The sequence below is a fragment of the Nicotiana tomentosiformis genome, chromosome 11 (genome assembly GCF_000390325.3).
Source record: "Nicotiana tomentosiformis chromosome 11, ASM39032v3, whole genome shotgun sequence".
Taxonomy (NCBI): Eukaryota; Viridiplantae; Streptophyta; class Magnoliopsida; order Solanales; family Solanaceae; genus Nicotiana; species Nicotiana tomentosiformis.
Genome location: NC_090822.1, coordinates 94,978,300 through 95,001,338, shown reverse-complemented (window position 1 = coordinate 95,001,338; position 23,039 = coordinate 94,978,300). Strand labels below are relative to the sequence as shown.

Sequence of the window (23,039 nt, the reverse complement as noted above, 5' to 3'; positions counted from 1 at the left end):
TTCAAAGACTATAAGAACTTTACCTAAAAAAAATTCAATACGGAGGAATGAGCCTTATGTTTCCAGCAAAAATATTTAAGGCTTAATGCATAACCGTGACTATTATAAATTATAACTATAATGAGTTTATATTGAGTGTATATCCGAATGCCAAATTTGTAAGGTACCGTAAAATCGCCTACATATTTGATAATTTTGCTTTCAATGAAATAAATCATGTGATGGTAAAAATATTATTACTAAATTACCTTAATAATTATCTAACATAATATGTAAACGGTCGGAACATATATTTACGTTGGAATATTATCTTTGTTCTATAAGAGATGTAGCAAATAAAGACATACCTTTTCAGTTCTTTATTTCACTAGATACAATTGAAAAAAATATTTTAACTAAACACTGCACATAAAGTTAATGCAAAGATATGAAAGTATGAATGGGTTTAGATGGATGTAAAACTTATCTTTGTATTATCATCCAAAATATTTTTCATTGTAATTGATCTCATTGTCTGCTTATAATTTATATAGTTTTGACGTAGAAGATCATGAAATGAGCAATTCGTGCTGATAACGTATTATAAAATAAAAGCAATTTAGTAAAACATGAACAAGAAATGTTGTTATAAAATAAAAGTAATTTAGTAAAACATGAACAAGAAATGGAGATAGAGAGAAAGAAAAGATTTTCTTCTTCAATTGTGTGTATTTTCTTATCTATTACAAGACTTTTATATAGGTATAAAGTGAAGAAAAATATGTCATTGAATATGTCATTAAGCATAGAAACCCATTTGCTTTATTATACTTGAAGAACTCAGGGGTTGTTGATTCCGCACCAAATTTATGCTCTCTCTCCCGTTGCAGGTGAGTCCATCCATTTTTCACTGCAAACCCTTTGTTTCTTTCTCTATCTTGATAAAAATGAGCTGTTTTACGTTTATTTTCGGTCTTGGTAGTTTAGTTTATTGTTGCTGATCAACATGTTGAGTTTCTGAACAATGAGGTTAGTAATTTATTTAAATTCTTTATAGTTTGAATTTCTAAAAATGTGGATGCTTCGCTGGTAAGGTTTCATTCCAGATGTCTTCTTGTTTTTAAAGTTAGCAGAAAGGGTTGAACTGTTTAATCCATATCTTCTTCTGTTGTTTCTTAGAAGCTTCACTTAGTCCTCAACTGCATACAATACAATGCCCTATAGATATATAGGTATGGTATTCTCAACATAATTTTCACTTGCCTTTCTTATTTTCCTCTTCTTTCTTGGATGAAACACCATCTTGACCAAACTGAAAGAAAAATTATAAGCAAGTCTCGATCATATTGACTGGACCTGTTTCTTTTTCCTGAAAGTGGAGTAATTGGTAAAATGCTAGGAGGTCGTGTACCTGAAAATGCCAATATCTTACCTCTCTGGACGATAATTTTGCCTCATCGATCTGTGTCATCTTTAAAATAAAACTAAAGACAAAATTTGAAATATGCACATACATATCACGGTAGCACTTAAGTTGTTACTGTCCTTGACTAAAGTTCTCTCACAACAAAATATAGAACAATACATGACATTTTAGTCTATGGTTTAATTTGATAACGCCGATAAAAATTTGATTATTCGTCGTGTTGATAAAGTCAGAAAGCACCTGCTCAGAAGATCTTCTAACCTCAAAGGATTCTAGCAATGGAAGTTAATGTAGAGAAGGCACCTGAAAGGTACCTCTTTCTTTCTATCGTGTTTCTTCTTTTGAAATGGTGTTCTTATCCCTTCTTCCTACAGGATTCTAAGGGAGAAAAGGTTAGAAACTTTGGACTGAAGTGATGGGATATGCTTGTAGGTATGCAGTGGTTACGGGAGCAAACAAGGGAATTGGCTTTGAGATTGTCAAGCAGCTTGCAATTTCAGGAGTGACGGTGATCTTAACAGCGAGAAACGAGGAGAGGGGAATGGAAGCAATATCCTTGCTGAATAAACAAGGTTTTCCAACTATTGTTTTCCATCAGCTTGATGTTCAAGATGCTCAGAGCATTGAGTCCTTGGCAAAGTTCATACAAACACAATATGGGAGGCTTGATATTCTGGTAAGATTATGAACAGACCAATTTCTCATGATAGTGGCTTAGAGTTACTGGAGATAAATTTCCATCTAAGTACATTGTGTGAGATCAAAACTTTTTATGTTGGCATAAGATTCAAAGACTTTTGGCCCCCGGTCTTACGTCTAGTGGTAAGAGTACAGTGCATGATGTGCGGGTTTGGCGCACATCACGAGCTGGAACACTGCCGCAAACAAAAGCCTGATATTTAAATTGAGAACGGTAGAAGGCCATTGCCCATTATTTACCGAGTTTCAAACCATGTACCACTGGTCCTCGGAGATTTCTCGGTTATTAAAAAAAAAAGAAGAGATAAGATGCAACGACTTATGTATATTACTTTTCATTCGATTCTTGAAGCAAATAGTGCAAAACACTGCTGATTTAATTTCTGCAGGTAAATAATGCTGGACGTGGTGGAGTTGTAGTTGATGAAGATGTCCTAAGGACCTTGAACATAGATCCTGTAGACTTGGTAAGATAATTTGCTCAAAGATTAGGTCTTATGTTATTATGGATTTCACATGGTAAAGCGATATGTGATTCAATCCCATATCTAACTGAAATATTGGTCCTTAACATTTGAGGTGGACGGAAGTCCCTTTGTTTTGTCTCTGGTCGTGCTCTGAACTAGTCTGGAGATATTCTTTTCTGTTGTAATCCATAGGGATGGGATAGAACAAAACCACATGAGGGTGATCCCATCCTTCCTTATCTCATCTTAGTCGCTACACAACCCCTAGCCTCTCTCCTGCTTTGTCGTTTTCACTAATCATGCACTTATGGTTAGAGCGGATGCAGTTTCATAGCACTAGGTTCATATGAACCCAATACTTCCGATGCAATGTATAAATTTATGTGTAAAATTCATTAAAATTGCAACTGATAGTAGCTCTGAACCCATAATTTTAAAAATATGATGGGTTTATTGCTAAAAACCTATAAGGATAAACTATAGAGTTTAAAGTTTGGATCTTATGGTTATATTCAATTGAGTATTTTATAGATTGCTATAAATGGGATTTACCCGTAAACTTATTATTATAAATAGTTTGCAGGAAAAGCTGGCAATCTGTTTCAAGTTGTGACCAAACTAACCTATGAGAGTGCCAAATTATGCTTTGATACTAATTACTACGGTGTTAAGAATGTTACTGAAGCTCTTCTTCCGCTGCTACAAAATTCCCCTTTAGCAAGAATTGTTAATGTCTCCTCCCGTAGAGGTGCATTAAAGATACGTTAGACCATCACTCTTATCATTTCTGGAAATATCGATGTGAATAAAGCATCTTTGTGAATTTCCTTTGCCCGAGCAAAGTTAGTAACCATATAGCCGAAGTCCGTGCCTATAAATTGCTTATCAGCACATTCACTGTTCCTGTGTGTGTATATGGTCACCACCCGTTAAGTGATCTAGTTTCCAGTACATGGTCACCACCCGTTATATTTAAAAGAAAAAAAGAAGAAGAAAAGATGCTGCAATGAAGGCAGTAACAACAATTACCCTTACAAAGTTGAATTCTATTATGATTGACTAATATAATGTGAATAATCGAGATTTTTCTCTTGATGATGGCTTATTAGGGATAGCATTAACTATAGCAAATCAAAGCAAAACGATGATTCAACTTTTACACCACAACAATATGGGTACATAATCTTTTAACATTTGAGACAGGAGTGAGTTGCTCTAGTGGTAAGCACCCTCCACTTCCAACCAAGTCTCCGAAGTAGGGGTAAGGTCTGCGTACACACTACCCTCCCCAGACCCCACTAGTGGGATTATACTGGGTTGTTGTTGTTGTTGTAATATTTTAACATTTGCTATATCTTATTGAGTTATTGTTCTCATGCAGCTAGTTCCAAATGAAGAGAGGAGAAAGGAGCTTGGAGATATTGAAAACCTGACAGAAGATAAAATTTATAAGATTCTGCAGAAATTTTTGGATGATTTGGAACAAGATGCTCTTGAAATGAACGGGTGGCAGATGATCGCACCAGCATATAGCATATCAAAAGCCACTCTTAATGCTTACACCAGACTTCTCGTTAGAAGGTATCCTAAAATGTGTATCAATTGTGTCCATCCTGGATTTGTCAATACGGATTTAACCTGGCACGCTGGGACCATGACTGTTGAAGAAGGAGCTGAAGGCCCTGTTATGCTAGCTCTTTTGCCAGATGGAGGGCCTAATGGTTGCTACTTTGATCGTACAACAATGGCCGAGTTTTAGATCCTGTCATGAAAAAAGGTTTTGTGAAGGACAACTATTTCTCAAGTATCTCTTGGTATTTAGTTGGATTTCCAGATTGGTGGCCTGCAATATTTACACAGTGCTGGGATGGTGTCTTGTGATTGTATTAGTAGTTAACATAATGAGGGAAGGAAAGAATAAAATTAGTCTGTTTATGTGTTCATATTACCACTCTTAACATCATCAACGTGCTGATTTAATTGTCGCAATTTAACGTTTGTACAATAAACTAGGCTTTCTACATCTACGATTCTTCTGTATTTGTTATGATGTTATTGCTGTTTCTATTCTGTAGCTTTATTAATCCAACATCATTTTTCAATGCTTAAGGTTGACTCCAACCTTATAACAACCCATTGTTTTCATTAACGTGGATACTGATCATCTGAACAAATGGAGATTATGAGCATGATCTCAAATCACTTCATACATTGAAAAGCATAATGAAGAGATGGCTCTCTAAAAATTGTCATAAGCATCAACGGTTCAAGTACCAAAATGGTCATTAACAATTGAACTGATTATAAGCTGAAGTGTAATCCTGAAACTTTGTCCTGCGCTAAGGCCAACACAGGACTCAATTTGTAGCTGTGCCATTTCAGTGTCACCGTATGCAGTAGTTCCATTTATGTCGTTATGCACTACTGACAAGAGAGGAGAGAAATCACATAATTTATTATTACTGTAAATAGACAAGGGACTCTTGTGTGTCCGATAAATTTTTCAAAATTGGATGTGCTTGGCTGACACCGATTTCAATCTCCAATCTGGAAGCAGACGGTCAAGAATAGTCCGTATTTCCTCTTTGAAGATCAGATGTTAAATTAAGCGACACAAATCTGAGTCTTCAATGTCCACGGTGTACAACACTCGGTTGAGGGAATAAATCCTGAATGTCAAGGATATCAGCTAGGACACCAGCTGCTGTGGTATCATTTCCTGCTCCAGCACCTTGGATAACCAGTGGTTGTTTCTCGTAACAACGGCTGTATATCTCCAGCTGCAGAGAAATGAATACAGATTATCAATCTTCATAGGCATTCTTCAACAAAAGCAGTCACTGATCTATTGTTCGTATAACCTCCCATGTTTAAGGGATGCAACTTAAAATTTAAGTAGAATCTAAGACCTTAAACTGCACAAAGTTTTGCAAGGTGACACCAGATGATGCGTAATGACAAATATAGGCTTCGGCCTGAGAACAGATACTAATAGTTGTTCAAAGAGAGACTCAGCATGCTGCGACACCCATGTCAACTGTCAATGGGCCTCATGAGTCATGGCTAAGGTTGTAAGACATGCACAAGATGTCTGCATCTTTTTAAGAGATTATAAATAAGCTTTCTTTAAATTCACAGCATGATGGTATTTGTATGCCTATTAGCAGTTTTTGCCCAAACGTGAAAAGTCAAAATTGCATAATCCAATAGTGATCGTGATTTAGGTAGGGAAACGCCTCAAAATCACTCTCGAGACAGTCTGAGACTCTAGACCTCGCAAATGTCCCAAACAGGGCCTTAGACAATAAAAAAAATGTTTTGCCTTGATACTATAACGAACATCGCAAAACAATTTTTCGAACAGAGAATAGAAGTGAGGGACCAGAGAAACAGCAAAAAGGGAGGTGAAAGTGCAAAATGCTTACCACATTATCACTTCCCCTTAATCTTCCCAAAGCAGAATCTTTTGGGACTTCTTGGATGCCAACTTCACATCTGAAAGTGAGAGACGTTAGTCATGTACTCAAAAGTTCTTTCAATAATTATTTTTTCCCAAGCAGCAGACGCTTTCTTATTCACTGTTTGTTTTAAGTGGAGCTGTTTGTAGCAGTTGATTTAGCTAGAACAAATCATTATAGTTCGAAAGTAGATTTTTTTTTTTTTTTGAAAAAGAGGTCAAACACTCAATAACCAATAAAGAGAAATATCTACTATTTCTTTTTCAGTCAACAAGTAAATAGATACTTCTTAATATAGCCTTGTGCTAGAGAACAAAAGAAATGAAATCTCAAACGTTATGAAGTTAGACCAAACCCCTCCACGGAGAAGACAAGAGGAACTGAACTACTGAAGCTTGAAGGCATATGCTTTTAGCCTAGAAACAAAACCAAACACATAATCTACCACTATGGAGAGAATATATTCAAACGAGGACGATCATTTTGCATCCAAATGAAGCCATCATATCATATGAACGGGTTACTGTATTACATCCAAATACATCCATACAAATACCTTAAGGTAGAATGAGGCAAATAGTTTTTTGCTTCCCATTTTTCAATTGCCGTTATACTGAATACAAGAGTTTATAACGATTTTGCCAACATAAGTCTCGAGAAAATTATGATTAAAGCTTTTTTTGATAGGTAAAGTCTTTTACTAAACTGCTGCATAGATGGCACAGAAATAGTACAAGAACAAGATAACAACACTCCCACCAATCCTACAACATGTTACCACCTAAGAGATGCAAGAAGTCCAGATATTGATCCATCCTATCTAGAGTACTATTATGACACCCATCTCCCCTCCCCAAATACATGAATAGAAAAACTAATAAATGAAATTATCTCTGGAACTAACGTTTAAAAATATATCAATGTTGCCCCATCTATGCAATTTCAGATTTGTACTTCTAACACTTTCTTTAATTGGTTGCGCACGGTGTCACAACTCCTTTTTTGTGGAAAGGAGTTTTTCCACTTTAAGTGACATTATTGAATAGGGATTATTTATTTAATTTATAGAGTCGCCACTTGAAATAATTATTTAAGGTGACCCAAGTCACCGGTTTATTTTAAATCCCAATTCAAGGAAATTTGACTCTGTTTAAGTCTGCGAAACACAGAAGACCGGGTAAGGAATTCTGTTAACCCGGAAGGTGTGAGGCACTCCCGGATTCCGTGGTTTTAGCACGGTCGCTCTACAATTTACAATCGGCTTAATTATCGGATTATTACGTATTTTAAACCTATGTGCATTTTCATCTTTTATCGCTTTTAAATTATTTTGTTATGGAATTATCTTTGAAACGAATCACGTGTGTATCCGTTTTGTTCGGGTGTCAAAATCATGTCACGCGTACGTGTACACAATTAATAACACTTAATTATTTATTAAGATTGTTTGGCCAAAGTTGTGCGAACGCGTACCTTGATTTATTTTTGGGATCATAATTATGTCATACGAACGTATACATAATCATGATAATGGATTAAAAGAGCGCTTAAAGAATTCTACGCATATTCATAAGTTAATTATTTTCTAAGATTTGGGATTATCATAGAGGTCACTGATCATGGATGAATCTTGGGGATGGATGTTTGTGTTAAAAGAGAGGCAAGCTCATAAATCAATTTCAGCTAGGACAGGTCTGGGGTGAACGGAATCGTTCATTTAAACTGAAGGCCAACATACATTAGTGCGAAGGAAGCAACAATTGGTAAGTCAATTTCAAACAGCTTATCTAGATAATTAACAATGCTCGCATTATGTATTTGGGAAAAAAACACTAGGTGAATTAATTACATGCTTCCTATTACTTTATTTGGCTAAAAGCGATTTAGTGACTGAATCATAATTTTACAGGATGAATTTGGTCAAAACTTTCACGTTAAAACCTTCAGCAGGTCTGGGTTTAGGTTCGATTTGGGCTAGGGAAAGTGAAACCCAAAGAGTTAGGCCCTTCTGAAAGTGGCAGGCCTTTACGCACATGAGGTTACAAGCTTCTAAATGGGCCTGCAATTGAGCCCAGATACGTATAGTCCAGAGTACATCTGACTCTAAACCAAAAACAGTTTCGCCTGGACTGATCACATGGCCCGGTAATTTCTGGATTTGAGATTCACCAAATTACGAATCCAATTTCGATTTTCAACAAGGTTCTACATACAGCATGATAAAAATGGAAATACTTACGTACCGTTTCAAAATTAATACATGATAATTAAATTTGAAATCCCAGTGTTGATTTATTACATAAAATTAATTTGAATCTCTAACATTAACTACTACTCGGATTTACGTACAACCTTCCTACATCATTACCAAATGAGGACAAACGGAAACTGTTCTCAAGCATTAACACATGATTGTTTCAAATTCGGAATTACATGGCTAAATGGATACATCAAATAATGATTTTGAAACCTCCAGAAATAGCTGCTTCAATTACACCTGACAGACAACTATACATACTGAACATACAATCACTGCAGCTTCATGACTAGCCATTAAATTATTCTGTAGTGAACATGATCTTATTAATTCATTCATAATCACAGGACATAAGTCATCGAGGCAGTTTAAGGCAAATTAGAAGAGTGGTTTTAGACTTACACGTACAGAACTCAGGCTAAACAGGATTCATTCCACACATTTAAAGAGAATTCAAGCAATTAGTCATAGAGATCGAAAATGAGTACAAAAGATTTTGTGTGTACCTAGACCTGGAAACAAGCTTGAAATAGCCAAATAAAGGCAAAAGAATTGAAGGATGAAGCTCAGCAGATCCAGAAACAGCAAAATCAACAAAATCAGCACTTCTACAGCTCAATCACCTTTAAAATCCCAGAAATATCGAGCAGACGAACTTCCTATTTGATGTATTCCCATGTAACGGCTATTAATGAATAAAAAGTGCTGGTCTGCTTTGTTAAATATTCCTTATGTATACGAATTAATAATCCCCGAGGGAATCCGGATCTTGAGTGAACCTCAAAGCCATGCCAGCCTGGAGTTAATTCTTTCTACTGAAATCTGAAACAGCTTCCTAATCTCCTTTCCTACTCTGTTTTTCCTTTGTTTGTTTTTTTTCAAAGTTTTTTTGTATTTTTCAGATCTGAGATTCAAATTTTGAATTCAGAACTTGTTTTTAGCTCTATTTGAGTGTGAGACGCGCGTGTGTGAATGTGTGAGTGAGGTGAGAATGAATGTTAGTGAATGAGTGAGTGTGAATGAATGCAAAGAGTGTGAAGGAGTGTCCTTTTATAACTCCTTTCAGGGGCTGCTCCTCAGATTCTCTTTTTCTTTTTTCAGTGTGGGATTACATTCCTCCTATCTGCCTTTCTCTCTTTCAGGAAAGCTTTCAAGTGCAAAACTTTCTACACCTAATTCCTAGCCCCATTTCAAGAAAGGAACGTCCATAACAGGTTCTGAAGAAATTTCGATTCGATCATTTGAAATGGAGACGTTTTGGGATTCAGCCAGCTCGTCGCAATCCATCACCGCCGGCCAGATTTCCGTTAACTTCAAGGGCTGCAATCCAGGTTCTATTTTTCCTCTCTTGTCTTGATATTTCAATAGTTTGATATTTTAGTGTAATTGTATCTCCTTGCCTGCCTATTTTGTTCTTGAATATTTAGTTAGTATTTGCCCTAGCATTGTAAAATTAATTGCATTAGTGATAGCTTTGCCTACTTGTTTATATTATTATCTACCTGTTTACATCTTTATTTTGAATCTTTATTTCATATATCGCCTAGTAGTTCTGCTCTATTTTTGCACATTTTCTTTTTGACCTTTAGTTGTAGATTTATAGTCCCCTTTAGCTCTTTTATTATATTTTTTCACCTATTTTTCTGTCCTTAAGTTGTAGATTATAGTTTCCTTTAATTCCTTTAGTTTATTTCTTCACCTGTTTTTCTGACCTTTAGTTGTAGATTATAGTTCCCGTTAGTTCCTTTATTTTATTTCACCTGTTTTGCGACATTTAGTGGTAGATTATATTTCGGTAATTCATTTTATTTTTGTCGCTTATTTTCGGGATAGTGCTTGCGTAGTGACTCCTACATTATAGTGGCTTTGGTGAACGATGGTAGGGTAAGGTCTTGTCCTCGGGGGTGTCAGCGCGGGGGAGGGGGTAAGGGGGTAAGAGGGCTAAGGGAGCTACTAGGCTGAGAGTGGGGTCTTGGAACATAGGAACTTTGACTGGAAAATCTGTAGAGTTAGCGAAGATTCTCGAGAAAAGGAAAATTAATATAGCTTGTGTACAGAAGACTAGGTGGGTAGGAGATAAGGCGCGGGATGTGGACAGGTTCAAACTATGGTATTCTGGGAGGCTGGGGGCAGGAACGGGGTAGGTATCTTGGTTGATAAGGACCCCCGGAAACTAGTGGTGGAGGTTAGGAGGGTGAATGATAGGCTGATGACTATTAAGCTAGTTGTTGGAGGTTTTACTTTGAACATATTCAGTGCGTACACACCCCAAGCAGGCTTGGATGAGGAAGTCAAGAGGCGTTTCTGGGAGGATTTGGATGAGATGGTGCGTAGTACCCCGCACACCGAGAAGCTTTTCATAGAAGGAAATTTCAACGGCCACATTGGAGCGACGTCTGGGGGTATGATGATGTGCATGGTGGCTTTGGTTTTGGAAAAAGAAACGGAGGAGGAACGTCTCTGCTGGACTTTGCTAGAGCATTTGATTTGGTGATAGCAAACTCGAGTTTCCCTAAGAAGAGGGAGCACTTGGTCACCTTTCGGAGTTCGGTGGCCAAGACTCAAATTGATTATTTACTCTGCAGCAAGTCCGATAGAGGTCTTTGCACAGATTGCAAGGCCATCCCTAGTGAGAACCCCTCGACCCTTCATAGGCTCATGGTCATGGACCTTCATCACGAGGTAGAGGGCGATGTATAGCCAACATAGGATCAAGTGGGGAGCCTTGGCGGAAGCTAAAGCACAGGAGTTGTAGGTCAAGCTGTTGACTATGGGGGCTTGGAGGAGTAGTGGGGATGCAAGCGCTATGTGGACCACGATTGCGCAGTGCATTAGGGAAGCCGCGAGAGATGTATTATGGGTCTCAAAGGGTTACTCTGGTGATCACAAGGGAGACTGGCGGTGGAATGGAGAGGTGCAAGGAAAAGTGAAAACCAAGAAAGCAGTGTATCTGAAGCTAGTGGAAAGTGTAGACGAGGAGAAGAGGGCGAATAAGGAGCATTATAAGTTGGCTAAGAAAGAGGCAAAGCTAGTAGTTACGGCGGCCAAGACTGCAACTTTTAGTCGTTTTCATGAGGAACTCGAGGGCCGAGGTGGGGATAAGAGGTTGTTCAGGTTAGCCAAGGCGCGAGAAAGGAAGGCGCGTGACTTAGACCAAGTGAAGTGCATCAAGGACGAGAATGTAGAGTTTTGTTGGATGAGGGGCTTATCCGTCGGAGATGGCAGACCTACTTCCATAGTCTCTTGAACGAGAAGGGGGACAAGAGCATTGTACTGGGTGATTTGGAACTCTCCGGGAATCGTTGTGACTTTGGGTATTGTAGGCAGATTAGAGTTGATGAGGTTGATGGGGGCTATGCGTAAGATGAGCAGAGGCAAAGAGACCGGGCCGGAGAAATCTCGGTGGAGTTTTGGAAGAGTGCGGGCAAGGCAGGCTTGGAGTGGCTCACTAGGTTATTTCATGTCATTTTTAGAACGAATAAGATGCCCGAAGAGTGGAGGTGGAGCACAATGGTTCCTGTATACAAGAACAAGGGTGATATCCAAAATTGCAATAACTATCGGGGTATCAAGCTGCTTAGTCATACTATGAAAGTCTGGGAAAGAGTGGTAGAGCTAAGGTTGAGAAGGAGTGTGTCTATTTCCGAGAACCAGTTCGGGTTTATGCCGGGGCGTTCGACTACAGAAGCCATCCACCTTGTTAGGAGATTGATGGAGCAATATAGGGAGAGAAAGAAGGACTTGTATATGGTGTTCATCGACTTAGAAAAGGCTAATGATACAGTTCCGAGGGAGGTTTTGTGGAGATGTTTGGAGGCTAGAGGTGTACATGTTGCCTACGTTAGGTTGATTAAGGACATGTATGATGGAGCAAAGACCCGAGTGAGGACAGTGGGTGGGGACTCGGACCATTTTCAGGTTATGATGGGGTTGCATCAGGGGTCGGCACTCAGCCCTTTTTTGTTTGCTCTAGCGATGGACGAACTGACGCGCCACATCCAAAGGGAGGTGTCGTGGTGCATGCTATTTGCAGATGATATTGTATTGATTAACGAGACACGAGACGGTGTGAACGCGCAATTAGAGGTATGGAGGCAAACCCTGGAGTCTAAAGGATTCAAGTTGAGCAAGACCAAGACAAAATACTTTGAGTGTAAGTTCAGTGGCAAGACTCAAGAAGGGGAAGGGGAGGTGAGGTAAGGTGAGGCTGGACTCGCAGGTCATCCCTAGGAGAGGAAGTTTTAAGTACCTTGGGTCTATTATTCAGGGGATGGGGAGAATGATAAAGATGTCACACATCGTATTGGGGCGGGATGGATGAAATGGAGACTCGCTTCCGGTGTTTTGTGTGACAAGAAGGTGCCACTGAAACTTAAAGGTAAGTTATACAGAGTGGTGGTCAGGCCAACGATGTTGTATGGGACTGAGTGTTGGCCAGTCAAGATCGCTCATGTCCAGAAGATGAAGGTAGCAGAGATGAGTATGTTGAAATGGATGTGCGGGCACACCAGGTTAGATAGGATCAGAAATGAGGTTATTCGCGACAAGGTCGGTGTGGCCCCTATTGAGGACAAGATGCGGGAAGCGCGGTTTCGGTGGTTTGGTCATGTGAGGAGGAAGAAAACAGACGCCCCGGTAAGGAGGTGTAAGAGGTTGACACTGGAGGGCCTATGGAGAGGTAGAGGTAGGCCAAAGAAGAGGTGGGGAGAGGTGATTAGGCAAAACATGGCGCAGCTTCAGCTGACCGAAGACATGGCCCTTGATAAGAAGGTATGGAGGTCGAGGATTAGGGTAGTAGAGCAGGTAGTCTAGAGTGTTCATAACAGTAGTATTGGCACGCAGTCTCGCTTTCTATCGGTAGTAGGTTTTTATGACTAACCGTTGTTTCCTTTCATTGTTGATCACCTTACTATCTTGTTATTTTTATTCTGCTTTTATATGGCTTTTTGGTACTGTCCCTTCTTGTCTATATTTTCATTAATGTGGTGCTTATGCTTTCCTGAGCCGAGGGTCTATTGGAAACAACCTCTCTATCCTCACAAGATAGGGGTAAGGTCTGCGTACACACTACCCTCCCCAAACCCCACGGTGTGGGATAATACTGGGTATGTTGTTGTTGTTGTAGTGTGGGATTACATTGGGTTTGTTGTTGTTAATTCTGTTTTTACTCAATAGCCCCTAATACCCTACCCATCGTACTCTTCTCTTTGCCAAAACAGTCCTTTCTATTCCCTTCTAGAAGGCTCAAGTTAGTTAACAAGAAAATATTCCCTAAAGTTAATTTTAAAAACTACCCTTTACTGTCCCGATATTTACAACTATTGATAGTGCTTTGTAGGTTGGGAGGTAGTTGAGCATTTTTTTCCTTTGTATAGGTGTGAGGCTAGTATGATAGGGTTTAGTCTTAGACTGCTAGTGGTTCATGTTGTGTTCACACTATTCTCCAGTTTTTCTTTGTGTCGGGCCTTATCTAGTGGTTATTGTTAGTGTTTTGCATCTATTCTCTGGTTCTTAGGTTGTTGTCATCATTTCTATTGTTTTCTGTTGATAGTACTGATATATTGTTTCTCTTTTCGTCTTTTCGTCTTCTTGAACCGAGGGTCTACCGGAAACCACCTCTCTACTCCCTCGGGGTAGGGGTAAGGTCTGCGTACACTCTACCCTCCCTAGACTCCACTTGTGGAATTTCACTATGTTGTTGGTGTTGTTGTTGTTGATCCCTCATCTTCTTTTATTTCTGTTATTTAAATCTGCCAAACAAACACCCGACTGGGCCTCGGCTAAATGACCCTGGCCATATGGTCCATGACAATGTAGGCCTGACTTCAAAGAAACCCATACGAGAAACAAAACCGAAAAATGCAGCAATCTGTATCCTAATCTCAATTAAGGGATTCAACAAAATGCAATCAAAACTAACTAAACATACTTTCAATTAAACTAAACAAATCTGTTAATTACCCTAATTTATCATGCAATCAACTGTCAATCTAGTTGTGCAAACAGAATTGCTATCATATAAACGACACAAATTGAAACCCCATTGACAATCAAACAGTAAACTGAACAACTAAAAAAAGCGAGATTAAGAAAAGCATAAAAGGATTACCCATCAAGGCTCGTACTTCCAGCCATGAGATGATCAATTTCGAGGAAAAGGAACGAAGCACCATGGGTCTGTGACTTCAAATCACCAGAGATTTTTGACCTGTGAGTATTTATTTAGACTTTTAGTCCGATAAACACTTCATAGGTCAAAAATTCATGGAGAATTGAAGGTTTGAACAGAAAAGGAAGGAGGTGATAAGTTCTAGAGATTTCTCGCCGGTGGTTGAAGTTTAAACCGAATTTCGACGATCATGAAATAAAACCAAACCACCATCAATCGATAGCTCTCACTGAGAGTGATCGATTGATGTTGGTTTCGACCTAAAACAAACCGAAATTTGGGAAAAAACGAAAAGGGGCAGGTTAGGTTTTTTTGAATGTCTAGATCTACAATTCGTGGAGTTCTAGTAGGATTTGAAGGACGAGGCTAGGGGATTTGAAAAAAAGGAGGGGATGGGGCTTGTTTGGTGATGATTTTGGGTTGTTTGGAGACTGTTCGCCGCCGTGAGGTGATTTCCGGCGGAGGGCGGAGGATTGGAGAGATGAAAAGAGGGAGTTCTGAGAAGTCTTTTGGGGGGGTGGGGGTGGGGAGGGGGGTAGGGGTCGATTCGGACAGTTTTAAGGGAAGGTATGGCTAGTTCTCAGCCATTCGATCAAGAAAAATGGAGGGTGGGGATTGACTGGGGTCAGACGGTGTCGTTTGTTTTAATGAGGGAATGGACCGGGTGTAACTATGGACTGGGCGGGTATTGAAGTCAATTGGGCCGCTCTAAATGTTCAGCCCAGTTGGATTATAGAGCAGGCAGCCCCCTTTTGTTTTTCTTCTTCCCTTATTGTTTCCAATTAGCTAAATTCCTATTTAAGACCAAACTTTGGCAAAAATAGCCTGCCCATGTTAACTAATTAAACTATGAATTAAAAATAAACTTAGTTGACTAATTAAACTCGTACATACAAAGGAAAATGACCAATGCGTTATTTTGTATTTTAATACGTGATTAAATCTTTAAAATGCAATTAAAATCTAAAAGATGCAATGAAATAAAGAAAAAAATATTTTTAATGATTTTCATGATTTAAAATGATACTAAATATGTACAAAACACAAATAAACACAAAACAAATCAAATCAAATATAGAGAAATTCCTAAAACTCTATGAAATGATTAAAAGCTACTTTGGAATATTTTTAGGAGTAATTTGCATTAGGGAAAAAATTACATGCTCACACACAGGAGAGGTGAACAGCTGACCAGATGACAACGGCATAGTGAAATTATTAGTAGGACTCCACTAACATAAAACAGATTAACAAATACAATTGATTTGGGGATAGTATCTCTCAAACTTATATGTCAAAGCAGGTGTAGTTATCTTTTATTTTATTTTATTTCTTGATAATGGTGGTGTACGAGCCAGTTGCGCACACTTGACTATTTTATACCTGCTACCTCTCACTTGCACAGATACCGAGTAAATCTACCACTAAGGCAGATGGACAAAATTTTTTGTCTCTGCTGGGGTTTGAACCCTTATCTTCAAGGTTTACCCCCACTTCATTGACCGCTGGCCCATACCCTAGGGTATAGTTGTCTTAGTTTTTAAAGCATTTGTTAGAGGAGTTGATATTATTTTCTAAGATAAATTTGTCCTAAACAATAGTCTTCATTGCTCAACAGTACCTTTACTGGATTCCTTATCTACTTTCCAAAATTGTGGCAGAGAAATTCAGTCAAGCTCTTCTGAAGTCATGGAGAAAACTTGCCATAACACTCCCATCAGTGAGCAAGCTTTTGTTTAGGCTACTAGAGGCGTGGTGACTTGCAGTTGTGATTAGGATAAAGGATCAAGTTGTCCTTATTTGATGAGCAAACTAGAAACGAATATAAGGAATTACCTTGTATCATCAATCAAGCAGACATAACGCAGAACATTCCCGTTTGCAGAAGCTTGTTTAATCCTATCTTCAATATTCTTATCAAGTAAGGGAAGACCATTAGCTAGAAAGTCTTCCAGAGGCATCACATCTGGTCCCATTTCTTCAGGATACAAGCTTTCAATCTGAAAAGGACTTCACAATTGTATCAAGGTTACTGAAGCTAATTAAACTAGTTACAAAATTAAGAAGCATAGTGACACGTGGCCTAACCTTCATATCATCTAAGTTAATACGCCGCCCAAGGAGTCGAGCAAGAATTAGAGCCTATCGTGAAGACATCGAAACAAAATCTTGTTATGAGGGATGTTCAACTTCTCAAAATTTCCAAAAACCAAGTATAACTAGGCAAATAAGCATGCAAGTACAGCACTGAGGAACCAAGTAGTAACTAGATCAAGTTGGATAAGATATGTTTTCCATCACAGTCTGCACAAATGATTATTGCTAAATCACTACTATTGTGTTCCCCTAAGACATCATCATTCCAAGTATCAAATAAGGAAAGAGTATAACAAAGTATTTGATGAGATACATCTTCAACACTCTCTTGAACAGAGAATTGAGTGGTCTTAATTGCTCCATATGGGTTAAATGAAGGCTTTCCAAGGGCTTCCACCCTTGGAAGCTCAGACTTTTTTCACATAATGATGATATCATAGCCAACCTTTGGTAAGCTTATTCTCGCAGTAATAAGTCCACATTAAAGTTCACGTGTGAACTTCAAAATCTGGTTACACGGCAAGAGAGTGTTGAGTTATATAGTTTTCCTGTATGGGTTGTGTAAAGAGTTACACAGTGGTTTATAAAGGTTTAGGCTATTTCACCCATTCCTTTAGGGGTCGTTTCGTAGGGGAACAAGTTATCCCGGGATTATAATGATGATTATAATATGGGGATTAAATAATGATGGGATTATTTGGCAAATATATTTTTATTGGAAAATATTTTATTCATAGGACTAAAAATGGGATATACGGGGTATCATATAAACATGTATTTGGTGTATACCTGATAAGTTGGGCTAAACTTTTATTTTCAATTTTAACCTTAGATTGTTTTAAAAACTTTGGGAGAAGAGCCTTGGAGAATGGCATCTTTGTCATTTTCGTATTTATCTAGGGATTAATTAGTCTCGGGATTATTATACCACCCTCAATGAGGGCTAGAATAATACTCAGTTGTGGGATTAATTAACCCCGGGATTGCTAATCCCGGATTCTTAGATTCAACCAGACGCGGGATAAAATAGTCCTGCATTTAATCCCGGGATTATTAATCCCTTATCCCACATACCAAATGACCCCTTAAGGTTTTAGGTGTACTGGGAAATTCTTTCACATTTACCTTTTGAAGATCAAACTTTAAGTTATAATGCAAGATACATAAAGTGAATGCATGCATATTACCATGGATCCATTCTGCTACCTTCCTTTATTCATAAATGGATAATACTCAGCACAAGAATATCACAGAAGTTAAATAGTTTCTAAACACTTCCGACAGTAAAGCATATAGCAGACTGTAAGACTGCAGGTATGTCCAGATAAACAAGAAAGATGATGCTTTAATCAGCAAAAATATTTGGCAATACAAATGGATTGAGGTCCCACTGTTTGTTTAATCAGAAAAAAGATGTTTCCTAACCTTTCTTGCTACATCCATGCCGCCAAGATCATCCCGAGGATCTGAAGAAAGTGTAAAATACATAAGAATGCCTTCATACTTCAACGGTTCTTATAAGAATTGAGATGGAAGTCTAGCATTTTTTTTTCCCACTTTTTTCCCAAATGCCATTTGGAACGGCCATATTGTTCCTGTATAATCACTGCTCAAAAGAACACTACATCTTGAGGATCGATTGAACATTGATGTATTTCTTTGCCAGAAAAGGCACCAGAATTTCCTTAGAAGTTTTCGAATGGCTCCACCAATCTTATACAGAAATATGTCTTCAACAATGTATTAGAACATTGATGTTATCTCTTTCTGAGACAAAGCACTAGAATCTGCTTAAAAGTTTACTTGCTAACGACATCTCATGTACTTACAATCTACCAGTCTCCATCAGATGGTGTAAGTTCTTCCCGGAACTTGAAAGTAAATATTTGGATTTGCATCACCTCGGAAGCATGAGGGACTTTAGTAAATTATCCATTCATTATGGATTAGATGGACTAGAATGAGAAGACAAGTCCTCTAAAGGATTTCAAATTGATAAAGGAACAAGTTTGTAACTAGAAATATTTTAACTGCCAACTTTGACCCTATATTAGTATTATTTCCTCAGTGCATAAATATAAACATTCAAATCCAGAATCCTAACTAAAGACACAATGTTTTCAAAAACAAAAAGTGCAGAAAAGGCGATAAGCCTTGTTGAGGCTTAAAGTGCAAATCACACTTAAAGTGTGGGCTTTAGTAAAAAAATAAGTGCAATATGAAAAACAATTATACCTATATACACACACGCATATCACACAATGTTAGAGATCATAATAGACACATAAATAGTATACATATATTTAGTAATGATGAAGTGAAAGTCCATAAAATCATCAATTTAATAAGAAAAGATAAAACCATTCTACTTTTAATCAGTAAGACTATCATATTCATCTACGTCATCTTTCTCAATTAGGTGATTCATTGATATTACTAGAATTATAACCTTCAATTTCTTTTCCTCTGACTCGTCAGAATCAGTCTCATCTTTTACGCCAACACATAGAGCTGGAGAGACAGATATGACGGATTGTATGTGCTCAACATTCTCGAGAAGACAGATATGATGGATTGTAAAACTATTGATATTCTTTTTTTAATAAGAAAAACTGTTGATACTTCTATGAATTTAAATGTTAAGCTTCTACCAAGTTAGGAGGAGCCTCTTAGTGTCTCCTAGTGATCTCGAGAAATATAAGTGGTTCATTAACAAGTTACAGTATATGAGAGTGCTAGACCTGATATTGCCTTTCCATTCATATTTCCACTAGTTATTGTCAATCGGCTTTTTATTCGCCATGTCATATTCACTAGGATGCAACAATCTGTATCCTTCGGTATATAAAATCCGCTCTATGGAAAGGATCCCTCAGTGAAGATCAAAGACAATCTACTATTGCTATATATAAAGATGCACAGATTGAATATGATCACCTTCTAAGATACGTTGTACTTCTAAATACTATATTCTACTGAGAGGCAATCCGGTCTTGTAGAAGAGAGAATATTGGGTCATGACTACGGTAACTTTTTTTTGGAGAAAGGTAGCATTGACTATGGTAACTTATGAACTCTACAAATCAAACAACCACCATAAGAATTGAAAATTGCTTATGTTAGTATGCCTTATTGGTTAAAGATATGGTATGTAGTCGCGTTATAAAATCTTGGATGATCCACATCTTATGAAATAGCTTTCTGGTTGAATTAGGTCCGAAGTCCACTTTTTTAATAATATCAGAGTTAAACCCATCTCTAATGTTTAGTAAGCTGATGTTATGCCCCCATGTTATGTTATCCAAGCTCCACATATCCAACCATGTATGTGTGATGGAGTGTTAAGAGTTTCACATTGGTTGAGGAAGTGAGTTTGTCTCTTTACGTGGTTGTAAAATATAGAGAAAATGGAGCAATCTCCTTGTTTATTATTGCAAGAAGTAACAAGTATATATACAAGTACATAGAGTCCTAACTATAGAAAGAATAAAAACAGAGATCCTATAAATCTGCTGTGAATCCCTATAATTCTGCTAGCTATATACATTACATAAAAGTATGTCTACATTCATTCTGTAGTATGTCTACATTCATTCTGTAACACTCCCCCTCAAGCTGGAGCATAGATATTGATCATGCCCAGCTTGTTACGAAGGTAATCAACTCGAATTCCATTCAACGCCTTTGTGAATAAATCAGCTTGTTGCTCTCTTGTCTTCACGTAGCCAGTGGATATCACATTCTCCTGAATCTTCTCACAATACAATCAAGCTGCCCTCTTGTCTTCACGTAGCCAGTGGATATCACGTTCTCCTGAATCTTCTCACAAATAAAATGGCAGTCAACCTCAATATGCTTAGTTCTTTCATGATACACCGGATTTGACGCAATATGGAGGGCAGCTTGATTGTCACACCAGAGTTTTGCTGGAATTGGATGCTCCAACCCAATTTCAGTAAAAAGATGATGTATTCACATAATCTCACACGTAAGCTGAGACATAGCTACTCAGATTCTGCACTGGATCGAGATACAACACTTTGCTTCTTACTTCTCCACGATACCATGTTCCTTCCAACAAAGACACAATAGCCTGTAATAGATCTTCTATCAATTTTGGATCTAGCCCAATCGGCATCTGCAAAACTCTCAATACGAGTATGGCCGTGATTACTATATAATATGCCAAGTCCAGGAGCTCCTTTCAAGTAACATAAAATTTGTTCCAAAGCTGACCAATATTTGACCGTTGGTGTGGACATGAACTGGCTAACAACACTTACCGCAAAAGCAATATCTGGACGAATCACACTAAGGTAGTTTAATTTTTCAACTAACCTCCTGTATCTCTCTGTCAAAAAGATCGCCATCATCTTTTATAACATCGGGGACCATTGGAGTACTACAGGGTTTAGCTGCCAACTTTCCAGTTTCTGCAAGTAAGTCAAGAATATACTTTCTCTGAGATAAAAGAATTCCCTTCTGGCTTCGATTTACTTCTACTCCCAAAAAGTATTTCAACATGCCCAAGTCCTTTGTACGAAACATAGTGTGCAAGACTTCAGGGATTCACATAGTCACTTCCTGTGATAACAATGTCATCAACATATACTACAAGAAGAGTAGTTCCAGTTGTTGATTGCCGATAGAAGACTGAATGATCACACTTGCTCATTTTCAGCCCAAACTCCTGAACTACCTCACTAAACTTGCCAAACCAAGCTCAAGGACTTTGCTTCAAGCCATACAAGAACTTCTTCAAATGATAGTTACAAGGACTTCTTCAAATGAAAGACTTTTCCATACTCCCCCTGAGCAACAAAATCGGGTGGTCGCTCCATATACACTTCCTCCTAAGATCACCATGAAGGAACGCATTCTTGATATCCAACTGATGTAGAGGCCAATTCTCTGAAGCAGCTAGAGAAATAAATAAGCGGACAGAAGTGAGTTTGGCAACTGGGGAGAAGGTGTCGGAATAATCCACCCCATAAGTTTGAGCATACCCTTTAGCTACAAGTCTGGCTTTAAGTCTTGCCACGGAACCATCTGGATTAACTTTAACTGTAAAGACCCACTTACATCCCACTGGTTCTTTCCCTTCTTGGGTAAATCCACCAAATCCCACGTGTGGTTATCCTTTAAGGCATGTATTTCCTCAAGCATTGCATCAGACCATCCTGGATGATTCAAAGCTTCCTTTAATGTTTTAGGTACCGAGATGGAGTCTAGAGAAGCAATCATAGTTCTAGACGTAGAGGATAAGCGGTCATAGGAAATAAAATTAGCAATGGAATATGTGGGTTTGCAAGTATGTGTACCTTTGCGAAGAGCAATATAAAGGTCAAGGTCTTCTAGTGGATCAGATGGAAGAGAATCTGATGACGAAGGAACTGTTACAGGACATCTATCATATGTCTCTCGCCTCCGCGAGTAAACTTGAACAATTGGCGGTCTGACTAACACAGTTGGAGCAGGTGCTGAAGGCATAATAGTCAATTGTTGCTCAATAGAAGAACTAGGAGATGGAGGAACATTTGGTTCTTCCGTCAAAGTAAGGTAACCTGATATACTAGCCACTCATCTTCCTCCCCTTGACTGTAGAAATATGGGAGGTGCATAGAAGAATGGTGTAGTCTCTGAAAATACCACATCAGTTGACACTAGATATTTGCCAAGTTCTTTAGAATAACATCGAAAGCTAATCGAAACCCTTTCTGAAGGCGAGAATAGCCCAAGAAAACATATTTCAATGCCTTGGGATCCAACTTGGTAACAGATGGTCGAACATCTCGAACATAACATGTACATCCAAACACCTTAGGTTCTAACGGAAACAATGACTTGCTTAGGAAAAGAACATTGTAAGGTATATTACCACCCAGAACAGTAGACGACATGCGATTAATCAAAAAACAAGTTGTAGAGACTGCATCAGCCCAGAACTATTTAGGGACCTTCATTTGGAACAAAAGTGCCCGAGCTGTCTCAAGTAGATGTCTATTCTTCGTCACGATAACTCCATTTTGAGAGGGTGTGTCAACACATGAAGACTGATGTAGTATACCATGTTGTCTCATGTAGGACCGAAATAACTCTGACATGTATTTTTTAGCGTTATCACTCCTTAGAATACGAACCAAAGCATTGAATTGAGTTTTGACTTCAGCACAGAAGGCAGCAAAGTGAGTAAACACTTCAGAGCGACTTTTCATAAAGTAAATCCAAGTCATTCGAGAAAAATCATCTACAACAGTGACAAAATACCCATGCCCGATTTTGGAAACAACAGGACATGGTCCCCAAACATCATAATGAACTAACTCAAAAGCTGACTCAACTCGCTTATTAATCCTTGGACCTAATGAGGTGCGATGGTGTTTTGCAAATCGACATGACTCACAATCCAATGAAGAAATATTCTGAAACTGAGGGCAGAGCTTCTTCAACAAAGGTAGAGAGGGATATCTCAATCGACAATATGCTT

General features: G+C 38.3%; 2 protein-coding genes across 6 annotated transcripts in view; one reads left to right on the top strand and one right to left on the bottom strand.

Moving 5' to 3' along the window:
* The first annotated feature begins 817 nt into the window (after positions 1-817).
* LOC104112399 (short-chain dehydrogenase/reductase 2b-like) lies at positions 818-4,673 on the top strand. Of its 4 annotated transcripts, none has more exons than XM_070188218.1 (6): positions 818-869; positions 1,635-1,715; positions 1,838-2,081; positions 2,494-2,571; positions 3,148-3,334; positions 3,957-4,673. In XM_070188218.1, the coding sequence occupies exons 2-6, from the start codon at positions 1,684-1,686 to the stop codon at positions 4,328-4,330; spliced, it is 915 nt and encodes a 304-aa protein (XP_070044319.1). In that variant the 5' UTR covers positions 818-869; positions 1,635-1,683; the 3' UTR covers positions 4,331-4,673. The 4 variants fall into 4 exon arrangements, with proteins under 4 accessions (XP_070044319.1, XP_070044318.1, XP_070044320.1 ...); XM_070188217.1 differs by having other exon boundaries at positions 869-1,008; XM_070188219.1 differs by lacking the exon at positions 818-869 and adding an exon at positions 890-1,008 and having other exon boundaries at positions 1,639-1,715.
* Positions 4,674-4,760: 87 nt separating this feature from the next.
* The window catches only part of LOC104112398 (uncharacterized), a 28,418-nt gene continuing 10,139 nt past the window's right edge, over positions 4,761-23,039 (bottom strand). For both annotated transcript variants that reach the window (XM_009622294.4, XM_009622293.4), the window contains 5 exons: positions 17,978-18,018; positions 16,544-16,597; positions 16,292-16,455; positions 5,997-6,066; positions 4,761-5,351 (listed from right to left, as the gene is read on the bottom strand). In XM_009622294.4, the coding sequence (XP_009620589.1) occupies positions 5,199-5,351; positions 5,997-6,066; positions 16,292-16,455; positions 16,544-16,597; positions 17,978-18,018 (482 nt within the window). In that variant the 3' untranslated portion in view covers positions 4,761-5,198. The remainder of the gene's footprint in view (positions 5,352-5,996; positions 6,067-16,291; positions 16,456-16,543; positions 16,598-17,977; positions 18,019-23,039) is intronic.